General features: G+C 31.6%; 1 protein-coding gene across 1 annotated transcript; it reads left to right on the plus strand.

Moving 5' to 3' along the window:
- Positions 1-4,756: 4,756 nt before the first annotated feature.
- On the plus strand, positions 4,757-16,597 carry LOC133329486 (serine palmitoyltransferase 2). Its single transcript, XM_061537958.1, has 4 exons — positions 4,757-4,957; positions 12,788-13,882; positions 13,943-14,205; positions 16,381-16,597. Exons 1-4 carry the CDS (start codon positions 4,772-4,774, stop codon positions 16,595-16,597), a joined length of 1,761 nt encoding a protein of 586 aa, XP_061393942.1. The 5' UTR covers positions 4,757-4,771.
- Positions 16,598-22,265: the final 5,668 nt, after the last annotated feature.

Raw genomic sequence — 22,265 nt, forward strand, 5'->3', positions numbered from 1 at the left:
AAATAAGAAGGGGTTCAAAAGTGACGTATGTTTTCTTTTTTATCACACTGTTCACTCAATTTTCATTTGACACTTTGTGGCCTTTTGCTCTCTTCTCTCAGTTTATTTTTTCTTTTCTTGACACTAAGCTCTCAGGACTTTTTTTACCTTTTAATTTTTTTTCTACTGCAATATTTTTTCTTTCTTTTTTTCTAAAAGTCGTTTTATTTTGTTTAACTCATTAACAAATACTCGCAAATTATTATTATAGTTCACTTAATTTTTTCTTTATATTTTAAAAAATATAGATATGCCTTTGCTCCTTTCCAGCTTCTTGATTAACAGTAATCGCCCTCGCGTCGTCGTAGTGAATGATTGGTTGGTTGCACTTCAATTTTGCAAATGAATTCAATTCAGTCAGTCGTTTTGTTGTTTAGTATGTGTGTGTGTACTTTTCTTTTAGCCGATGACTCTCTTGCTCTCTTTTTGAAAGCTCTCTCTCTTGCTTGGAGAGCGACCAAGAAATAAACTAAACAGAATTTTATTGGAATTTATGAATGAGTGGACAATATAAATTTAAAGAAACTCAATTGCATTATTAATCACAGATGATGTTCGTTTTGTCTGATTAGATTTTAAATATAATCCAATTATTAATCAAAGTTCGGCAAAATTTAATGTTCCCGGTATTCATTCACCATCAGCTGTTAATTCAATGTCAACTAATGACAATCAAAATAAAAATCGCTCCACATGATGAAATTAAACTGATTTGTTTACGTATTATACAAGAGATGGCGCCCACGACAAGGCAATTTGTACACATTTATAGCGCATTCACATATACGCTTTTTATATGATGTAGATTTACGAAATCCTGAAAATACATTAAGGTTATTTACACCATAATTGAGATCATTTCAAATGACTGTCAGCTAGTATTTAGGTCGGAAGTTTTTTTCGAATTAAAAAAAATCGGATGTAAAGTCCGAAATTCGAAAAATACTCTGAATATTTTGGAAAATTTTATACAAAAATCTATGGTACAATTCATGGCAAAATAATAAATGTAGTCTCATTTCAAAAATCCAAATACAACTATGGAATATTTGTACCTGAGCCTGTCAAACCAACAACATAAATGATATTGTTGCCATTGTAAAATATTTTGTTTGTTTACTTTTTTAATTTTATTCCAGAATAGAAAAATGAATTTATTTAGATAAGTTTAAGGGCCGGTCAACGATTTGAAATTCACAATAAGTAGATCAAGAGGCCCCATCTGATATTAGCATCTAAAGTTCCCTTGGGGCCAATATATTATCCTTTTTCGTTTGGAGGCGGTTGTGGTGATGCCAAACAATTTATATTGACGTAATCTGGATCTCAACCCCATACAAATTATGAGTATCGTTGCTTTAAGTTGAAGACCATAAAAACACAAGGTCCCAATGAAACTTTAGATGCACATAGTACTGGAAGTATGTCGTTGTATTCAGTGCCCTAGGAATACATATGGTACACAAATTTAAATGATTAGCTACCGGACAATAAACATGTCATTTCTCGAATCGACAACAATTGAAAAATATTTTTGTAAATACACAGGAGAAGAAGACCTTCAGGTATTTCAGTTCGTCTATGAGAATGCCTTCAGTTATTTGAGAATACCTTAGTTTAGAATAGTTTATTTAAAAATGTTTTTGATTGATGTTTTTATTAACAATAATTGGTTACGGCCACGGGTAGAATTTCATTTTGAAGAACACCATGAATGCAAATTTTTACAGATTAATAATTGTATTGCTTTCAGATTTTCCTCTAATTTAGTCATTGTCATATGTAGAGGTAGCTCATACAAAAATAGCGTTGAAATAGAAATTTATCATTGCCAGGGGATTTGCTGCGTCACATTTTCCCATTAGGAAATAGAAGTAAATTGTAAACCAAAGGTCAAAGAACTTCCGTTGCGATTTTTTGATTTGATAATGTTAACGCGCGATTAATACTCTTTTAAATTAATATAATTGGAATTCTCATCAACAAATTGGTTCAGAAAAAAATTAAACGCGGATACCATATTTTTCCATCGTCTGTCATTTCATAAAATGGTGTTGTATTTGCTCGGCTTCCCTATATATTGTAAAGCTCAAATTGTATTATCGTATTTTTTATAATGTATAATGTACTAAAATTTACAACTGTTTTCACAAAATAAAAAATAAATATAATTTTTAAATTTTTTTGTGTTTTATAATCAAAATATTTCCATTGTTGTAATTCTTCTTTTCATTTTCAAATTGCAAACAAATATTTTTGGTTCAAATTAATAATTTTGTATGTATACTAACAAATATCAGCTGATCGGTATGTGTAAACAATTAGGCTGTATTTCTGGATTTGGTTTATTGAATCGATTTAAAGTCGTATATGTAAATGTACTTTAAAACCGGCACAATTTTGGTCATTTACCATAAAAAAATAAGTGACGATTGCAGCTAACACACCATACTATGCTATACAATCCTGTTTTTGTGCCATAAAGTACTAAAAGTTGCAACTGTTCTCATTTAATGTTATATAAAGGGGACACCCCATTCTCCGTTTCAAAAAAAAAAAAAATTAATTTTGTATTTTGATTTTATTCGAATCTGCACTAATTCAAGAATGTCCCTATGAAATTTCAATTGAAAATCTCAGCAACTCTTGAAGACATAGCCGATTTATTATACAGTATTTTTCGGTTAATTGACCCTACGGTTAATTGGTTTCCACCCTTAATTGAACCACATGATGGGGCAAAAAATATTTCATAGGAAAATACATGTAAATTTTCTCGGATAATGAAACCCTGTTAATTGATATTCCGCTTAATTGGTTCAAAATTCATGTCATCAAAAATAAATTTCCTTTTATATTGCATAATAATAATTGAAAAATAATCTGTCATTTTTTTACATACATATTTGACATAATTTGTGAAAAAGGCTGGGTAGCATCTCTACTAATTAAAATAATAATTGAAAAATAATCTGCCATTTTTTTACATACATATTTGACATAATTTGTGAAAAAGGCTGGGTAGCATCTCTACTAATTAAAAACATATGTGTATTGCTGAGGAAAAACTTCGAGAAAGCGTAATTTGTATTTGACATTGGATTTTTTTAAATCATTAGTAGTTCAATAATTGGAACTGATTACTGTAATTGAACAAACTATTCAATTAAGCGGGTTCGGATAATTGGTTCCTCGGTTAATTGAACGAAAACTTGTGCAAATTTTTATGTGCAATTAACCGAAAAATACTGTACTAGCATCAAGATCTTCTCAAACTTTAAACACGTTTTTCTCTAAACAGCGTTTTTGCGAATGACATTCACGATAACTCAAATACTAATCATCCAATCATTTCCAACTTTTGGAACGTTTCTCTGTGATCGCTATCGTATGAACTAGGATAAATCCAAATGGTGAAGATCTTCCTTATTTTTGAACTTGGTTTGTGGTCAAAAATAGGCAATTTTCGAAAAATATTTTTCTAAGGTCCGCCATTTTGTTAATTTTTGAGCGAAGTCAATAATACTAGTTCAAACGAGAGCCAGACATGTACTCTTTCTAACACCACCATTTTCGGATTTCGATGTTCCAGTGGGGAGTTATCATGCCCGCCATAAAAAATAAGGACTTCTCTTTAATCTCATAAAACAATAACTAAAAAAATGTTGTAAATTATTTTTGTTTTCCTATTAATCTTCAAATATATATGGAAAGTTACAAACCTTAACAAGCACTGGTATTGATTTTACATTTAAAATCCAGAATGGGGGTGTTCCCTTAAGAGAATTCGTGAGACAATGTAAATAAACTTAAAGTACATTTACATATACGATTTTGAATCAACTCGATTAACGAAATCCAGAAATACACCCTAATTGTTTACACATACCCTTAATCATGATCTAAATGCCGATCAGCTGATGTTTGTTAGTATACATACAAAATTATTAATTTGCGCCAAAAATATTTGTTTGCAGTTTGAAAAAGAATAGAAGAATTACCACAATGGAAATGTTTTTGCAATACTGTGATCGTTTGGAAAATTAAAAAAAAAACACCTAAAAACACAAATATTCTATAATTAATTTTTATTTTCCTTTGATCTGTCATTTTTGTATTTGTCAGCCGTTAAATTTAAAAACGGCATGTAAAAACAGTTGCAAATTTTGGTACATTGTGAGAGAGTTGTATTTTTTCGTACAAAACCCGCGTTGCATCTCAGTAGTATCATGATTTCAATCATGATTTAAAATAAATCCTGCTGCACAATGATTTAAATTTGTGTGGTAAATCATGGTAAATTTAGCCTGATTAAGAAAATAAACCCTGATTCAGCCTTTAATCATGATTAAATGTTATATGTAAATTCGCTTTTAGTTATTTTATTTACTGCCTAATTTTTAAATCGTTTTACGTCAGTAACGCCGTCACACATTAACATTTCAGTATGGCTCGGTTCTCCGACTGTGGTTCTCTTTTAGTTTCCATCCCACCTCATTCGTAACTTTCGGTTCTGCAATTTCGGGGATTTTGTCTTCTCCTTCCATTCGTTAGCTGGTGGAACGTTTTTCAATGTTTCTGCAGTCGGTGACAGTGACAGCCAGTACAGTACTACGCTCACTACCCACTGTGTCGCATAGGCGGCACAACTAACTACCGAACGAAACAAAATAACCGACAAAATAGTGAAGTGTGAAAACACATAGCAAAGCAAAGAAAAAATTCACAAAAAATGGGAAATCCAGATGGTGGTGATTTTAATGAAAACGATAGCATAATGTCAACAGAGCACCTGCAAAATAAATACGACCAGGAGCAGGAAGAACTGCACTTGAAGAAATTTAATACTCCGGCCTACAGAGAAATTCGTACGCGAAAAAATGGTCTCAAGGCTAATACCATGAGCAATGGTTTCAAGGTAAAAAAAACTACGATGATGATGGAGGAAAAAGGCAATGTGTGAATTCTTGCGAATCTTAAGCGAAACAGTAAATAATTAAATCGAGTGTGTGTGTGTGTGAATTATCAAATTAAGAATACCATATACAATGCATTGTCCATAAAAGTTCTATGATCTTAATTTAGAAAAACCAAAAAAAAAATCATTAAATTAATAATTGCTGCTGGGGGTTGCTGCTGGCGGCGCCGTTGTTAGCGGTTATGGTGTGATTGTGTTATTTTCCGATATTATTGCCAGATCAGTTGTTTGTGTTGTGCCGACGAAAATCAATTGATTTATAATCAAAAACTTGTGACTAATTTAAAGATTTCCACAACTGGAATGCAAATAGAATCGTGGTGTTTATTAATATCGGCATCATTGCTAAGAAGAAAGTGAAAAAAACTTAATTTTCGTGCTCCATAATTATAGTGTGGCAACAACAGTATGTTTTGGGGGTATTTTTGCGTTTGCGGTTCGTTTGGTTCCTCTGCCATGGTCACTACTGTCGTCGCTGCTTCTGACTGCTTTAGGGCGTGCTCGTGTTTGTGTTAAATTCCAAAAAAAAAAAAAAAAAAAAATCCAATTGGAATTTTGTTTATGATTGTTGGTGCGTATGTACGTACGTTATTCGATGTGTGGTGTCAGTTTGGTTGGCGGCTACGAAGAAGCAAACATGAACATGAATAGAATATTGAATTGCAGTACTGCGGAACTAAACTTCCCGGTCTTCCTTCATATGAATTTCATTTTTTGACATTTCTTACTTCATCTACCACCCACCCATTGTATTCACAACAAGCACACCCCTTAATTTTCATAATTTCTTAGTTAATTGTTGCTACCAAAATTAGGGCGCATTGAGGGTAATGTGAAAGAGGGGAGAATTTGACCACAGAGAATTTACTCTCAACGATGACAACTTTCTCTGTAGGTCAAGTAGCAGCAAACACTGGGGAAATGTTATTCTATTTACATATTGACATCGATTTTTGTGTGCTACATTTAAATAATTACTTTAATCGCTGTAGGAAAATACAAAAATACTGTCTTGGCATGTTTTTTTTCTGTTTAATCCAAATGCACCTGGCTGGCGGCCGTTACCGGCTGGCATGTTCTTGTAATACCTTATAAACCATTTTATGGTAGTAATCAATAAAAATGCCAGTTATTATCTTATCACATGAGGGAGGGTAATTTTTTTATATGATCACCACTATATGCGAGGATGAATTATTAATTATGAGAAAATTATTAAATAGGTATGGGTATGTATTTGTGAAAGCAAAACTTGTTCATAAATATGAATAATTATTTTCAATATTCATAGGGGCAAAAATAACTACAATAGAACGAACTATCTTAATTCAAAGAAGTTTAATTTAGGATTTTTAGTGTTTTTCAATACAATACGAGAAGTTTTAATAATGACAAAAGAATTACTTTAGAAACCAAAATCTAAACTCGTCCAAATTTAAAATAAACTACTTTAGTGAGCTACACTTATTTTGCATTTATTATTTTTTCAATAGTTGAGGATCTCGATCTCCCTTACAAAAGATTTTAGTTAACAACATAAGGTATTGCTATGATTTTTGTTTACCTTTGACCACAAAAGATCACAAAAACCCACTATCATACCTCAATTGTTAAAGGCACCCCCAAACAAAAACTAAACCTTTCGATCCCCCAATCTCTTATCACAAAATGACAAATACAACAAATATATAGATCAAAGTATTATATAGTGACTCACCATCATCAAATAATTACTTTATGAATCACTCGCATAATGGGAGATAGTCGAACGACAATTATTTGATATTTGACCATATGTATAAAGGGTATATAGACAGACACAGATACCTATTATACCGAAAAGGGTGATTATTTTCTTTGTTTTGTAACGCGCCAAAAACTCTTTTATTATTTACAAAATCCATTAATATTCGTCATATTATAAAATCTAGATAGTGCTTCAAAATGCTTTCTTATCTAATCTTAACTATAGTGTGATATAGACGAAAACTAATTATTATATCCTTGAGTTTTTAGAATGTTATTATTTTTTTCGTTTTTTGAAAATTGTTTAAGAAATACTTCAAATTCAGCAAAAGGTATTCGATTGAAAGAAGTAAAAATACTAAATTTATGAGGAATGCACATAGTTCCAAAACATGCAATTGAATTGTAAGTTGTATTTCAATATTTCACAGTCATTAAAAAATTATCCACAGGGAAACATTAAAATAAATCGTCCATTCCCATCCTCCTTGTTTTAAGTGACAAACGATTGATACTTTCAAAGTATTTACATTCGCAGTCCTTGATTCGAATTTTGTTTTATAATTATGCAGGTTATAATTTAATATTCTTTTTTTTTTGCATTTTAACAGGTTTCAGAAGTTATATAATCTTTTGATATTAGCGATAATAACTAAACTGGTCATAATTTCGATCAATTGAATTCAATTCGAAATCAAATTAATTCATTCCATGGACAAGAATATTTCAAAACAAATCCAAAATTAAAATATAAATTTTTAAATATTTCAATTGGAGTATTGGAGTCTTTTTCTAATTAATTTAAATTTATTCCTGCATTAAAACATTCTATTTAAATTAAAATTATTTTAATTTTAATTCTTTTCTTTGGAGTACAATAAGAAAGAATGGTTTAATTAATGAAAATAATACTACGGAGAAAGAGCCATCCATTGAAGATATTAATTCTTTAAATGCGTCTATTGTTAGCAATCAGATAGATTGTGATACCAACATTGACATCAAAAATATGTTAACTGCTAATGAGGGATTTCCATTTCAATGTGTTTCATCCGCCGATTTTCATTTAGGGGTTTTAGTCGTTAAATCAAATGCAGCAGGACTTTGATAGCCAAAATTTTTCAAAATTATTTTTCCGCATATTTCTTCTTTTACACTTGACTAATACCATCATTATGACGTCAACGTTTCCTAAAGAGTGGAAAAAATCAAATATTAAGCCAATCAGGAAGAAGGGCTCCAATGGAGATAATTACAGGCCAATAGCTCTATTTCCCGTTTTATCGAAAGTTGTGAAATATGATTTAAAAGCGCAATTTGATATTTATTTGGAGAAGCACAATATGCTTGATGATTGCCAATGCGGCTTTTGAAGTCATATTTAACCCTCTGTGACCCAAAGTTTCCCACAGGCAACAAAATGTTTTAGAGCTTATATTTAATATGCAGGTAGTAGATATATATTATTTGTATTTCACATGTCAAGACTTGATAATGGACGGACACATTTCAAAAGAAAAATCTAAAAAATCCAAATTTTCGTAAAGTTATGAGTTTTTCAATATAGAGAAATGGGTAAATTTGTGTACAGCACCAATTTGTGTATACAGTCCAAATTATTTAAATCGCTTCGTATTCAAATTGTACGAATTCTACCATCAGAATTATTTTTGATCCTTGGAAAATGAATATAGAGAATAATTTAAAATTATTTTTTTTGTCGATTTTGAATATAGAGAATAATTTAAAATGATTTTTTTGTCGATTTTCCATTTGGTTTTCTTGATATTGGACTTTAATTTTTCCGAAATAATGTACTGTATCTCCCGAGTGCAAGGATGTAGCGATGTCAAATTTTGTGCATATCCTATTTAGGATAGTTGCATTAAATCTGTGAACAGATTGCGGAAAAAATCGGGGCTTAAACTTAACTGAAAGATATCAATGTATTTTTATGAATGGTATTTTCTCTGATTTATTGTCTGTTGTTTTTTTTCTTCATATTTATATGCAGATGATATAGAACTGTTATTTAAAGCATCTGCAGACAATTCTAACAAAATTTAAATGGGTTATGAGCCTGCTATATGCATGGATGAACTCCAACCCGCTAATTGTAAATCCTACAAAAAACATGCTTTGGTTTTTCTAGCTATGCTCACTTTAATTTGTCGCTGGCTTATAACTGTCAAGTTATTAATATCATCAATAGCAAAAATTTTTCAAAATTATTTTTCCGCATATTTCTTCTTTTACACGTGACTAATACCATCATTATGACGTCAACGTTTCCTAAAGAGTGGAAAAAATCAAATATTAAGCCAATCAGGAAGAAGGGCTCCAATGGAGATAATTACAGGCCAATAGCTCTATTTCCCGTTTTATCGAAAGTTGTGAAATATGATTTAAAAGTGCAACTTGATATTTATTTGGAGAAGCACAATATGCTTGATGATTGTCAATGCGGCTTTTGAAGTCATATTTAACCCTCTGTGGTCCCAAAGTTGCCCACAGGCAACAAAATGTTTTAGAGCTTATATTTAATATGCAGGTAGTAGATATATATTATTTGAATTTCACATGTCAAGACTTGATAATGGACAGACACATATCAAAAGAAAAATCTAAAAAATCCAAATTTTCGTAAAGTTATGAGTTTTTCAATGTAGAGAAATGGGTAAATTTGTGTACAGCACCAATTTGTGTATACAGTCCAAATTATTTAAATCACTTCGTATTCAAATTGTACGAATTCTGCCATCAGAATTATTTTTCATCCTTGTAAAAATGAATATAGAGAATAATTTAAATTTTTTTTGTCGATTTTGAATATAGAGAATAATTTAAAATGATTTTTTTTTGTCGATTTTCCATTTGGTTTTCTTGATATTGGACTTTAATTTTTCCGAAATAATGTACTGTATCTCCCGAATGCAAGGATGTAGCGATGTCAAATTTTGTGCATATCCTATTTAGGATAGTTGCATTAAATCTGTGAACAGATTGCGGAAAAAATCGGGGCTTAAACTTAACTGAAAGATATCAATGTATTTTTATGAATGGTATTTTCTCTGATTTATTGTCTGTTGTTTTTTTCTTCATATTTATATGCAGATGATATAGAACTGTTATTTAAAGCATCTGCAGACAATTCTAACAAAATTTAAATGGGTTATGAGCCTGCTATATGCATGGATGAACTCCAACCCGCTAATTGTTAATCCTACAAAAACACATGCTTTGGTTTTTCTAGCTATGCTCACTTTAATTTGTCGCTGGCTTATAACTGTCAAGTTATTAATATCATCAATAGCATAAGATGCCTTGACATACTTATTGATGATAAACTAACATTTGACAGTCATATCGACAATGTTGTAACCTACACGCATTTAACATTACGCCATCTGTACAACACTGATTTAATGCATACCTCTAGCCAAATTGTAATAATGATCTGGTGCATGCTCCTGACCATCATCTGACCAACTGTTTTAAATAGTTCGGCTGGTAGCCTATCGATACCAGCTGCTTTATTATTTTCAGCCGATTGATTGCTTTTATGCCCTCATCTTGGCTACCGTTACCAGAAGCTTTGCAAAATGCCCCTTCCAGATTCTCATGTTATTAAACTTCAGAATCAACATTGATTACTGGTTCCGATATTGAAATATGGTTTCGATATGCAAGTATCCATCGAATAAATGCCCTTTGAATATGTTGTAATATGAAATTCTGCAATTTCATACGAATTGCGGAAGTTAGTTAGTAGTAGGAAATCTGTTGAAAAATGTCAGTATACATGGATCCATGTTCATTATAGCGGTATGGACCTAACAAATTTCAGACTATTATGTTGTCATTCCAGATTTTGGTTCTAATCGGAAAAACTTTTTTCTTGAATGCCTATCTATATAAATGTTGCACATTCATGTGAAGGTTATAACAAAATTTTGTAGAATGTACTATAATGCAACCATGTAATCTAAATATTTTTCTGATTGTTTACGACTTCTGCCAATATAATGATGAATTTGTATGTGTTTATTCATGGAACTTCTGTAAAATATGTAACCTTCCAGGCACGTTCGACACTGAAAAGGAAACGTACGTTACATTTCATCCGTTAATTGTCGTTAATGTATCTTCAAATTAACTTATATTCCACGAAAAAAAGTCATTTGTTGCATGTCATCATTTTCACAGAAAACGGGACTAGCTAGACGAAGAGTTGTACTATATAAAAATGTTCAAATCAGTATTACGTTTATATTATACTTAGGCTGTACTCTATTGTTCGAATTGATTTCCAAAAATATAAACATGGACTTTGTACCTTTGTTTATAATTGATTAGCCGTGTTCTTGCTTTTTCCAAATGGAATATGAAAACATAAATGTGGAGGTGTGTATTTCGATGAGCAATTCTAAACATAGAAATTCTAAACGTAGATCTGTTAATTTGCCACAAATTGCCAACAGACTTAATATCATTTGAATGGTGTTGATGATGATGGCATAGGTCAAATAGTTTCTATAATGTTCTTTACATATTTAAAATATGTCCATATTGTTTATATCATAGAAATATTTGAATTTAAATGTTGCTCTCCACTCTCTATTGGGTTTCATTGATTTCTATTAAGAATCCATTCTACCTACCACATTTTTTGACATTGTTGTGAACTGTGTGGTCATACATCAATTAATTCGATTTCTTACTGACTCGATCGTTTGTTTGTTCGTTCGTTCGCTCACAACATTCAATGAGGCGTTTAAATACAAAAAAAAAAATCTATTCGAACAAATGCATTGTATCAGTTCTTGTTTTTTTTTGTTTTTGTTATTATTTTTCTAATAAACATAAAACGTGTGATGTTTGTTTTGTATGCTGAGATCTGTTGTTGTTGTCTTGTATTGTATATTTGTTGTAAAGTATTTGAAGAAAAAAAAAACTATTGTGCCATTAACATATACTTGCTAATGAATTTAAAAGATCTGCGATAACTTTTTGTATACGTTTCTACTCTACTCCCAATTGTTGGTAGATTTGGGGGAAAATGTTCATATTACTTCCAGAAAAAAAGCTTGTGTTCGAATTTATCTAAAAAGTCAACATGTTTTTGTGACGCACAAGGTGGTGTGTGAATACTAAGTTAATGTACACTTCGCCCCATGGTTTATTTAATAATAAGAAGAAAAATGTTCTGATTATTCAGTAAAAAGGCCAAAATCCGCTTCCTATATTTCAATATTTGGTTCCAAAGTTGGCAATACACCCAAAAAATGAAATCACAACCATCGTCACCATCCAACCATTTCTATTATCCATCCTAATCATTAGACTAACAAATCATAAAATGATTCAAACAAAAACGTTGCGTATTACAAATTACAAATGTTTATAATCTAAATTAAATATTTTTTTAGTATGAAGTAGTGGCGTGTTTCAGGTGTTTATTTTTACGTATGTATGACTGATAGGTATAGGGAATAATAACACAGTCATTCCACGAGTGCCGACTTTTTTTTTGGTGTACAATAATGATAACGACGATAATATTTTTTTGACGCCCCATATGGATTTGTTGTTATTATTATATTAACTTTGTTGTTAGATACCAACAAAAATCATAAATATTTTTTGTACATTCATAACACGTTGTGGGGTGAGGTAGTGTATTCCTAAAATTCGAAACAATTATTATTTGATTCATGTGCTCATGTAATCGTTTAAATGCATTTTATTTTATTTATATATTTGTTGTTGTAGTTTTTTCATTTGGGGTATTATTTTTTATAGCGTCAGATAAGAACATTAAATGAAGCAGCAAACGCAATCGTAATTTGGTTTTTTTTAGTTGTTAAATAAACCGAAAGTCATGCAATATATTTTTTTATAACTGAAATACAAATTATTCTCAATATTGGTTAAACTGGGAAATTGGAGCAATCATCATTACATTCCTAACATAAATTCATTTAAATTCAAATAAATTCTTAAATTTTTTCTTCTCCTTTCCAGAAAACCACAAATGGATTCTATAATATCGCCCCAAATTCCAGCACCGAATATGGCGCCAAATCAAAACCATCTGCTGCTGATGGTATCCTGCCACCAGCCGAAGAGCATTATCAGAAAACCTCATTCGAGGAAGTTCCTCTTCGCACCGCCTGCCTTACATATTTAGGATTCTATTTGCTCATGATCTTGGGCTATTTGAATCAGTTGTTATTTGTACCAAAAGTGGCCAAGGAGAAAAATCGTGATGGCTATGTCAGCCTTTACGATGCCTTTGAAAGTTTCTATTCACGTTATGTGTATCGGAGAATACGAGATTGTTGGAATCGTCCCATATGCAGTGTACCCGGCGCTGAGTTGACACTAAAAGATCGTATCACCCCCGACTATGGTTGGTCATTTGAATTCACGGGCACCGAGACGAGGTGTCTCAATTTGGGATCATACAATTATTTGGGCTTTGCTGCTGCCACTGGCCCCTGTGCCGACAATTCGGAGAAGACATGCCGCGATTTGGGTTTGGCTTTGTGTAGTCCCCGTGTCGAATTGGGCACCACCCAGCTACATCTTGATTTGGAAAAGTTGACAGCCCGTTATTTGGGTGTTGAAGATGCCATTGTATTTGGTATGGGCTTTGCAACAAATGCCTTAAATTTACCTTCCCTGCTATCGCCAGGCTGTCTCGTATTGAGTGATGAAAAGAATCACGCTTCAATTATTTTGGGTATACGTTTGTCCGGTGCCACCACAAAGGTGTTCAAACACAACAACATGAAGGATTTGGAAAGGGTTTTGCGACAGAGCGTAGTATATGGCAATCCCAAGAATGGTGGTAAACCATGGAAGAAGATTTTAATTATTTGTGAAGGTGTGTACAGTATGGAGGGTAGCATTTGCCGTCTACCCGAAATAATTGCCCTAAAAAAGAAATACAAGGCCTATTTGTATTTGGATGAGGCTCACAGTATTGGTGCCTTGGGACCCAATGGTGGTGGTGTTGTGGACTATTTTAATTGTGATCCCAAGGATGTTGATATTCTTATGGGTACATTTACAAAAAGTTTTGGTAGTGCTGGTGGCTATATTGCCGGATCAAAGGTAGGGCATTATGAAAATATGTAAAAAATATGGTCATTAGAAATGTTTTCTCCTTTGCAGAAATTGGTTGATTTCTTACGCACAAACAGTCATGCACATTGTTATGCTGCCACAATGTCTCCCCCTGTGGCCCAGCAAATTTACACATCGATGAGCATTATTATGGGCGTTGATGGCAGTGATCTCGGCCGGCGGAAAATCAATCAATTGGCTCGTAATACCCGCTATTTCCGTAGACGTTTGGCTCAAATGGGTGTCATCACATATGGTCATGAAGATTCGCCTGTTGTGCCTATGTTGGTGTATCTTTTCTCCAAAATTGGGTAGGTGTTATAGTAGGGATTAAAACGGATTTTAATAGGTATGGGGTTTTTGACACAATTTAGTTTTTCGACGCATCTATAGGTAGTAGCAATTGAAAGAATCAGTCCTAGCGGCGTTCATAAAATCAGATGAAAATATGTATGGGAGCTATATCCAAATCTGAACCGATTTCAACAAAACTTGACATATATTATACTACACTAACTTCAGTACGTTGTGCAAAATTCGGTGCCAATCGGCCTAACTTTGGGTCTATGTTGCACCATTTGCAGAAAATCGGTCGAAAATATATATAAGAGCTATACCTATATCAAAACAGATCTCAACGAAACTTGACCCACTTATGTTAGAGTAACTTCAGTACGTTGTACAAAATTTTGTGTCAATTGGCTATTTTTTAGGCCTTTGTGCGTCATTTACTTAAAATCGGACGAAATAATATATGGGAGCTATATACAAATCTGAACCGATTTCAACAAAACTTAACAAACGTTAGGTTATACTAACATCATGGCCTTGTTCAAACTTTAGTGGCAATCGGCCTAACTTTGGGTCTTTGGTGTACCATTTTCGGAAAATCTGACAAAACTTTATATGGGAGCTACATCTATATCCGAACCGATTTCAATAAAACTTGATACGGTCGGCTCATTTTTAGGCTTTTGGTGAGTCATTTACCTAAAATCGGACGAAATTAAATATGGGAGCTACATACAAATCTGAACCGATTTCGACAAAACTTGAGACTCATTGGACTATACAAACTTCAGTGCGTTGTGGGAACTACATCTTAATCAGAACCGATTTCAACGAAACTTGAGCCCCGTTATGTTAGATTAACTTCAGTACATTGTGCAAAATTTTGCGGCAATCGGCCTAATTTTGGGCTTTGTATACATCATTTACCCCACCCATTCCCGATTTTAATTTTTCAAGATTTTCAATGGGCTGGTAAATCAATATTAATGCTTGTTAAGGTTTGTAACTTTGCACATATATATTTGAAGATTTAAAAGAGAAGAAAAATAATTTACAAAAAATTTTTGTTATTGTTTTGTTGTTGTTTTTTGTAATTAAAGAAAAGTCCTTATTTTTGATGGCGGGCATGATAACTCCTCACTGGAACATCGGAATCCGAAAATTCCAACGGTGTTAGAAAGAGTACATGTCTGGCTCTCGTATAGGATTATTGACTTCGCTCTAAAATTAACAAAATGGCGCAGCTTTGAAAAAATATTTTTGTAAAATTGCCGATTTTTGACCAAAAACCAAGTTAAAAAATAAGGAAGATCTTCACCGATTGGCTTTATCCTAGTTCATACGATAGCTATACACTCACAGAGAAACGTGTAAAAATTTGGAATCGATTGGGTTATTAGTTTTCGAATTATCGTGCCCGCCATTCGCAAAAGAGAAAAACACGTTTAAAGTTTGAGAAGCCCTTTAGCCGTCACTTGATGCTGATACAATAAATCAGCTATATTTTCAAGAGTGCTTGAGATTTTCACTTGAAATTTTGTTGGGACATTCTTGAATTAGTGTCGATTCGAATTAAATCAAAAAAATTTTTGACCCCGAAAATGGGGGGTCCCCTTAAATGGGACTGAACGGTGTACCATTTGAATTATCTACTCAGAAGCTATCGAAAATTGTTGTGTCAAAACTCCAAAAACTACTTCAGATCCAGACTCAGACTCCGAGAGAAACTATCTTCTTTGGGGACGTCAACATGTTTCCATTTCTATCCCATAATCCTTTGAACTATGATTTCTGCATATTTTCGTATCTGAATCTAAACCATCAACTCATTATTTTTTTAATTCTATTAATCCTCCCCGAATGCCTCAGTAGTCTTATTGTAAAGGATTGTATTATTAATTTTGCGATAAAAAATAAATATAACTCATTTTCTCTAATTTCTTTTAACCCCACTTTCTTAGAAACAGAAAACGACTATCAACTATTTTTTTTTTCTTATTACAAATTTCTCAAGTCATCTTTATGAAAACAAGATGTCTAACCTAACCTTTAAAAAATACACGATTTTTAATATCTATTTAAACCTCTTTGGTGCTATGATGATAATATCGGTCTATATGTAAAGAAAATAATTATATTCTGATCACAAAATTTAATTAACAACTGTATTAATAAAATTTAATTTACTTTTGCAGAGCTGTTGTACGTACCTTAACTACCCGCAATATAGCTGTCGTTGGTGTTGGTTTCCCAGCCACACCCATTATGGAGGGACGTATTCGCTATTGTCTGTCAGCGGCACACACCAAAGAACAATTGGACTATGCTCTAGATGTGATTGATGAAATTAGCGATAATTTAGGTCTGAAATATTCACGTAAACCTAGAGATCCTAAACCCATAGAGTATTGAGTTAATATAAAACAAACAAAAAATCCTACAAACAACCTTTATTCAATAGTGCTAAAACTATTTATCTCTTTCTATAACAAAAATCAAATCAAAACTTTACACGCTCCATCATTTGGTCTAAAACACAAAAACACACAAATATATATAAAAGAAAACCAAAAATTGTTACAAACTTTACTTTAATTGTATTAACTTTAAATACTTGAAATACTTTACAAAAAAAGAAAACTCTGCTTCAAACAAGCCACGAAATATTAATGAACAATTAACAAAAAATAGTAAAAACAATAAGGGAAAAAGGTCAACAACAAAATAGAAAATGGAAATGTTCTTTGAACACAATAAAACCAAACAGAAACTTTATTACAGATCTTCTTATATATATTTTAGCATTACATATATAGGTGGTACACTAAGTACTGAACAACTTTAAACTAAGAACAGAAACCAAGTATCTTTATTCGAGTCAAATTGAAAGTTTACAAAAGAAAACAAAAAACTTTATTCTCTAACTGAAAACAAAAACATATTTGTCCATTTGTTTAGTTGTTAAGTCATTTGGATTTTTATACGGTGTTGCTGCAACAAAAACAACAACAAAGTAATGCAGCCTATAATGTAGCTATTTTTTCGGTTATAAAATATATATTTTTATTTAAGTTTTTGTTTCTTTAGTAAACACGTCCTTAATATAGACTATATTCTAAGCATTTAGAAGTTGAATTTTATTTTACAATTGGCGGAGAATGGATTGTTGCATTGAACATTGTATTGTATTTATTAATATATAATTATATTAATTATTTTTTAAATAATATAAACACAAACACACACATTTTAAAAATTATGATGAACATTTTTTTTTAAGTTTTCACAGAAAAATTAAAAAGGTTAAACAATTGAAAAAAATTCCATGATTTTGTATTCAGTGAGAAACAGCAATTTTCAACGAATTAAAATTCGCGTAGTACATTGCCTATAGGTATTCTGTAACACTCATGCGACGATGTCGACTATTTATCGATAATAAAGTCGACTCCGCTTTACTGAAACGGAAAAATATCTGGATGTCTGTTTCAGTTATCCGATGTTTTTACATAAGCGGAGTTCGGTTAACTGAAAATAATTTCAGATATCCGAACTTCTCATAAGCGAATCATTTTTCAATTTTAGAAATTTTAATGATCCATATTTTATATTGAATTCGTAGGTTTCGAATTTTACGAAATATATATATTAAAACTGGTTGACATGTTCACTGCTTACGCGATTTTTATTATGAACTGTCTTTTTTATGCGTAATATTAAAAAGCGCGGCTTGTAACGAAGTTCATCGTCTTAATGTTGCAATCCTAAGATCTATCTTAAATACTATGTGGTCTATAATATAATATTTATGATATATCTTAGAAGGATTGATTTTAAAAAGCGAAAATATGGGTCCATTTCATTGAAAATGTTTCATATAATGATACTAGCAATATGCAATATGGGGTGTGAATGAGAAACATACTCATTTTCAAAATTTATTCATTATAATTTCACTTTGTTCCTATTTAAAGTTTGGCTATCATCTTGAAGGTTAAATAATCAATCAAATAGATTAGTTAAAAGTGGACGACCTCTTCAAATGTTGTTAATTATATGGGACCTCGTTTTGTCATTTCGCCTGTGAACGGTACATTTTGTAACATATTTTGGTACATCTTTGATTCTAGTACATAAATTTATATACTTGACACACACGTTCCATGCGTCGGAAATTATCATTAATAACAGACAAATATTTATTAGGATGGACTTTAAAGATGTGTATTCCTCAATGCAAAATACTCAGTCAGTATCTTTCATTCTCATGATTGCAATGTTTGACTCCAAAGCTATTTCAGTTATCCGATATTTTCAATTATGCGAAGTTGCACTTATGCGGAGTAAATTATGGGTGATTAACCTAAAATGTAATGGCGCAGGAAATCTATTTCAGTTATCCGATATTTTTCAGTTAAGCGACTTACAGTAAAGCGGAGTCGACTGTATCAATAAAACAAAAAACACATCTCTAAAATTGTAGTCAGCTGTTTATTTTATTTGATAATTTGGCTTAAGTTCAGTTTAGGGGCTCATCTACGATTTTTCTGAAAGGTAGAATCTCGTCTCCCTTATGACGAAAATATATGACATTCATGGAAGAAGTCCATACTTCCCGAGATATACAGCCTTATTCTGGATATTCGCTGGGAGATATCTCGCATATAAAAAATTTTTCGCTTTCACATTCTCGCCTTATTCTGAATGAATAGGGAGACGCAAAAAATGCGAGATGCAGATTCGAGTTTTCGAAAATGGTGGTTGAAAAAAAGATTCGTGTTGCCATATCGTAAATTAAGTTGCGCTGTGTGTGGCCATATTGTAATTTAAGTTGCAATGTGTGTTGCCCCATTGTAATTTAATTGTGTAATATTTTTCAATATATTATTTATTGATTTTTGTTATTAAAAATTGTTACTTTTTATTGTTATTTAAACTTTATAGCAATACAAATGTGAAATATCAAGAATCCGCTGTATAAATGCTTTGTAATTAAAAGAAAATAAATTAAAGTTTGAAAATATGGCAACCTACAATATGGCATGTGAAACAGCTGTTCATTGTTTTGATGCAATTTGTTGCAACAACTACAATAGATTACAAATAAAAGAACATTTTTTTATGATGTGCAAAAACACAACGAATAATAGGAAGAAATCTGCGATTTAATTAATTAATTCACAGTTTATTATTTCACTACATAATTGTGTGCCTTTTTATTTAATTTTGATATTTTATCTCCCCAAATTCTTAAAGTGGTCAGTTATGTTATGATTTGCTGCTACTCCTTTATTTCTTCCTTCAAATCATGCACACGATAATTTTGAAAAAAAATATTTTTTGTTCTTTCATAATTTTTATATCAGTTTTTCACTCTTAAGCGGCTCATTAGGCAAATTTGGTTTTTCCATAATTTTTAAAATGTTTTTCTTGAGAGACAGATCCTCACACAAATGTCTGTATTTCGCCTCCAAAATGCATCAAACTCGACTTAAATATTCCTTATTACCTTCATACATTCTTTGGCAGCATGCATCGTTATCAATAGGATTTCCAATGGCATTTTATTGGCTGTTTTCCAGTTAAAAATTTGCTTACTATCATTTATAATATTCTAAATCGTCATAGAATAAGTATTGTGTAAATATTTTTCATAAAAATAGTTATTACTTATGTTTTTGTAGTCAACTCCCCTTAAATTTATTAGCGAAAAATTTCGCACAAAATTTCATCTCATCTGTAATTCAGAATACCTAATTTTTCGCCAAAGCGGATTTTTTCGCTTTCGAACTTCATTCAGAATAAGGCGAAAGCGAGAATGCGAAAAAATTCACTGGAAAATGTTGTTCAGAATAAGGCGAAGGGAAAGAGCGAGTAAATTCACATGTAATTGACATCTAGAATAAGGCTGATAGACCTCTGAAGTTGAGGAATTCATATGCTCACAACATTGCCGTCTATTAAGAAAAACATGTTTATTTAAAAGAATTGTTCGATCGCGTAGCCGAATTTTGCATCTGTCTTAGATAGTCGCCCAAGGCCAGTTATTGAAAAAAAATAGTTTAAAAAAATTGATGCATTAGTCGAAATTTCCGGCTGTCCATAGGAGAAAGTACTAAGTCCCTGGCTGAAGGCCGTCTATTTTTAATAATTTTTAATTAAAATTAATTTATGTGAAAATATAATGTGTTCGCTTTACAACCATATTACCTTTATCGTTCCGTAAATGACGAAGTTACGATAATAGACATTTCGGAATTTCAGAAGTCCATATTTCGGGAAGTATGGACTTCTCCCATGAAAATCATATATTTTCGTGATCAAGAAGACGTGACCTACCATTTATCCGACATGAGCCCCTAAACTTTTGTTGTTCCCTTTTAGTATATACATAGAATTACTTTTTGAGTCGATTTATGTATGTCCCTCCGGCCATACACTATTTTAAACAAGTTACAGATCACCTTTATGATCCGAATGGGCTGAAGCTGGCACAAAGATTTCAGATTTATATTTAGATCCCATATATTTTGCTTTTTTAATTAATACGATATTTTGAATAACGTATGGAATAGAGACTAGAACGTATCCATCATGTTTTTTTAATTTCTTAAAAAAAATTGTTAACACTCTTCAGTCGTCAACTAAAATAATGACGAAGAAATCTTCGTCATCGTCGTCGTCAAGCTTTGTTATGGAATACCAAAAATGTTTCAATAGTTATCGATAAATGTCGACAACAACTTCGGGAATACCAATTTGCAAAAGACGACCCTCTACGACGTCGTTTTGTGTCGATGACGACATACTGAATAGGGACGATTATTTTTTACAATTTAGCCATATTGTCAAGCATTAAAAAATAACTAATGATGACTTATTTTTATTCTGAATTCTGTCTACATTATGGGCTATGTAACTTTAGTGTTATGAAAGTACTATTTTAATGTTGTAGCACCGTGTTATTATTAATAATTTATTCTAATATATATTTTGTATTGATGTGTAATTTTTACGATTACAATAATTACAAATAACTAAAATAATAAGCAATATCATGTTGCTATTTCCTTAATTTACACGAAAAAAATTATCAAATTATACACACACAAAACAAATATACTGATTTTATTATATATGTGTATATATATAAAATAAGTGATACATGTTCTTTGTATATACAGTGAATTAATAATTTAATGAATATGCGTATATTTCATATTTCTTGAAATTTTTCAACTTCGCGTCAATTGACATGAATTTTTTCCCTGGAAACAGATTCTAACATTCAAACATCCCAAAAAATTTTGAAGTAAGGGCATATGTGGAATAAAGTTGCATATCACATTCATTGGAAACATACCAATATTTTTATTAAGATGGATTATAAAAGTATATATTTTTGTTTCATAACATTAGCGGTATTACAATGATGTAAATGATATAAGGTATATGATAGATATTCATATTTGATTACTTTATTTACCCACTGTATATATATATATATATATATATATGAAATTTTATATTGTATTGTTTAATGTATACCGCTAGCATTTATTTTTGTTCAAGCCTTGTCATTATTATAAATACCTCTCTTCATCTCTCTATATATTCTTCTGAAATACTGTAGGGGAGAGGGGGCACGTTGAACAGCGCTCATAAAATCTCGGTTTCAATTTTTTCCGACCCGCAACAATTTTTTATAAGGCAATTTTGTTCTCTCTCTTTTTGTGAGGGCGCAGTAAGAATTCAATGATCGTTTCATTCATTAAACAATTGTTTTTGCATTCCGACCATGATTTCAGAAATAACTATAATCTCTGTAAAAACAATGTCGTTCAAAAATTACAAGCCTTGTTCAAAGGTGCCCCTCTGGTGAAGTTTTTGACATAATAGTTCCGTTCCAGAACCTAAAAGAATCTACTAATTTTACAAGTTTTGTAACTTTTTACTTGAAAACCATTCCTTAACCCACTAAACTGGTAAAACATTGGACCAAATTTAAGAGAACACAAAACAAAATGGCGTTCTTTGTGTAAACTTTTTACACGAAAAATTTGTCCGAGTTAAAATGGTA

Source organism: Musca vetustissima, unplaced genomic scaffold (assembly GCF_032173495.1).
Source record: "Musca vetustissima isolate MV318-11 ecotype Yass unplaced genomic scaffold, APGP_CSIRO_Mvet_v1 utg6009, whole genome shotgun sequence".
In the NCBI taxonomy this organism is placed as follows: Eukaryota; Metazoa; Arthropoda; class Insecta; order Diptera; family Muscidae; genus Musca; species Musca vetustissima.

What these genes read in the sequence shown, in the direction of transcription:
- LOC133329486 (XM_061537958.1), top strand. Translation starts at nt 4,772, where the DNA reads ATGGGAAATCCAGATGGTGGTGATTTTAATGAAAACGATAGCATAATG. An exon ending in CCATGAGCAATGGTTTCAAG is followed by an intron (nt 4,958 to 12,787) that starts GTAAAAAAAACT and finishes TCTCCTTTCCAG; the next exon opens with AAAACCACAAATGGATTCTA. An exon ending in TATCTTTTCTCCAAAATTGG is followed by an intron (nt 14,206 to 16,380) that starts GTAGGTGTTATA and finishes TTACTTTTGCAG; the next exon opens with AGCTGTTGTACGTACCTTAA.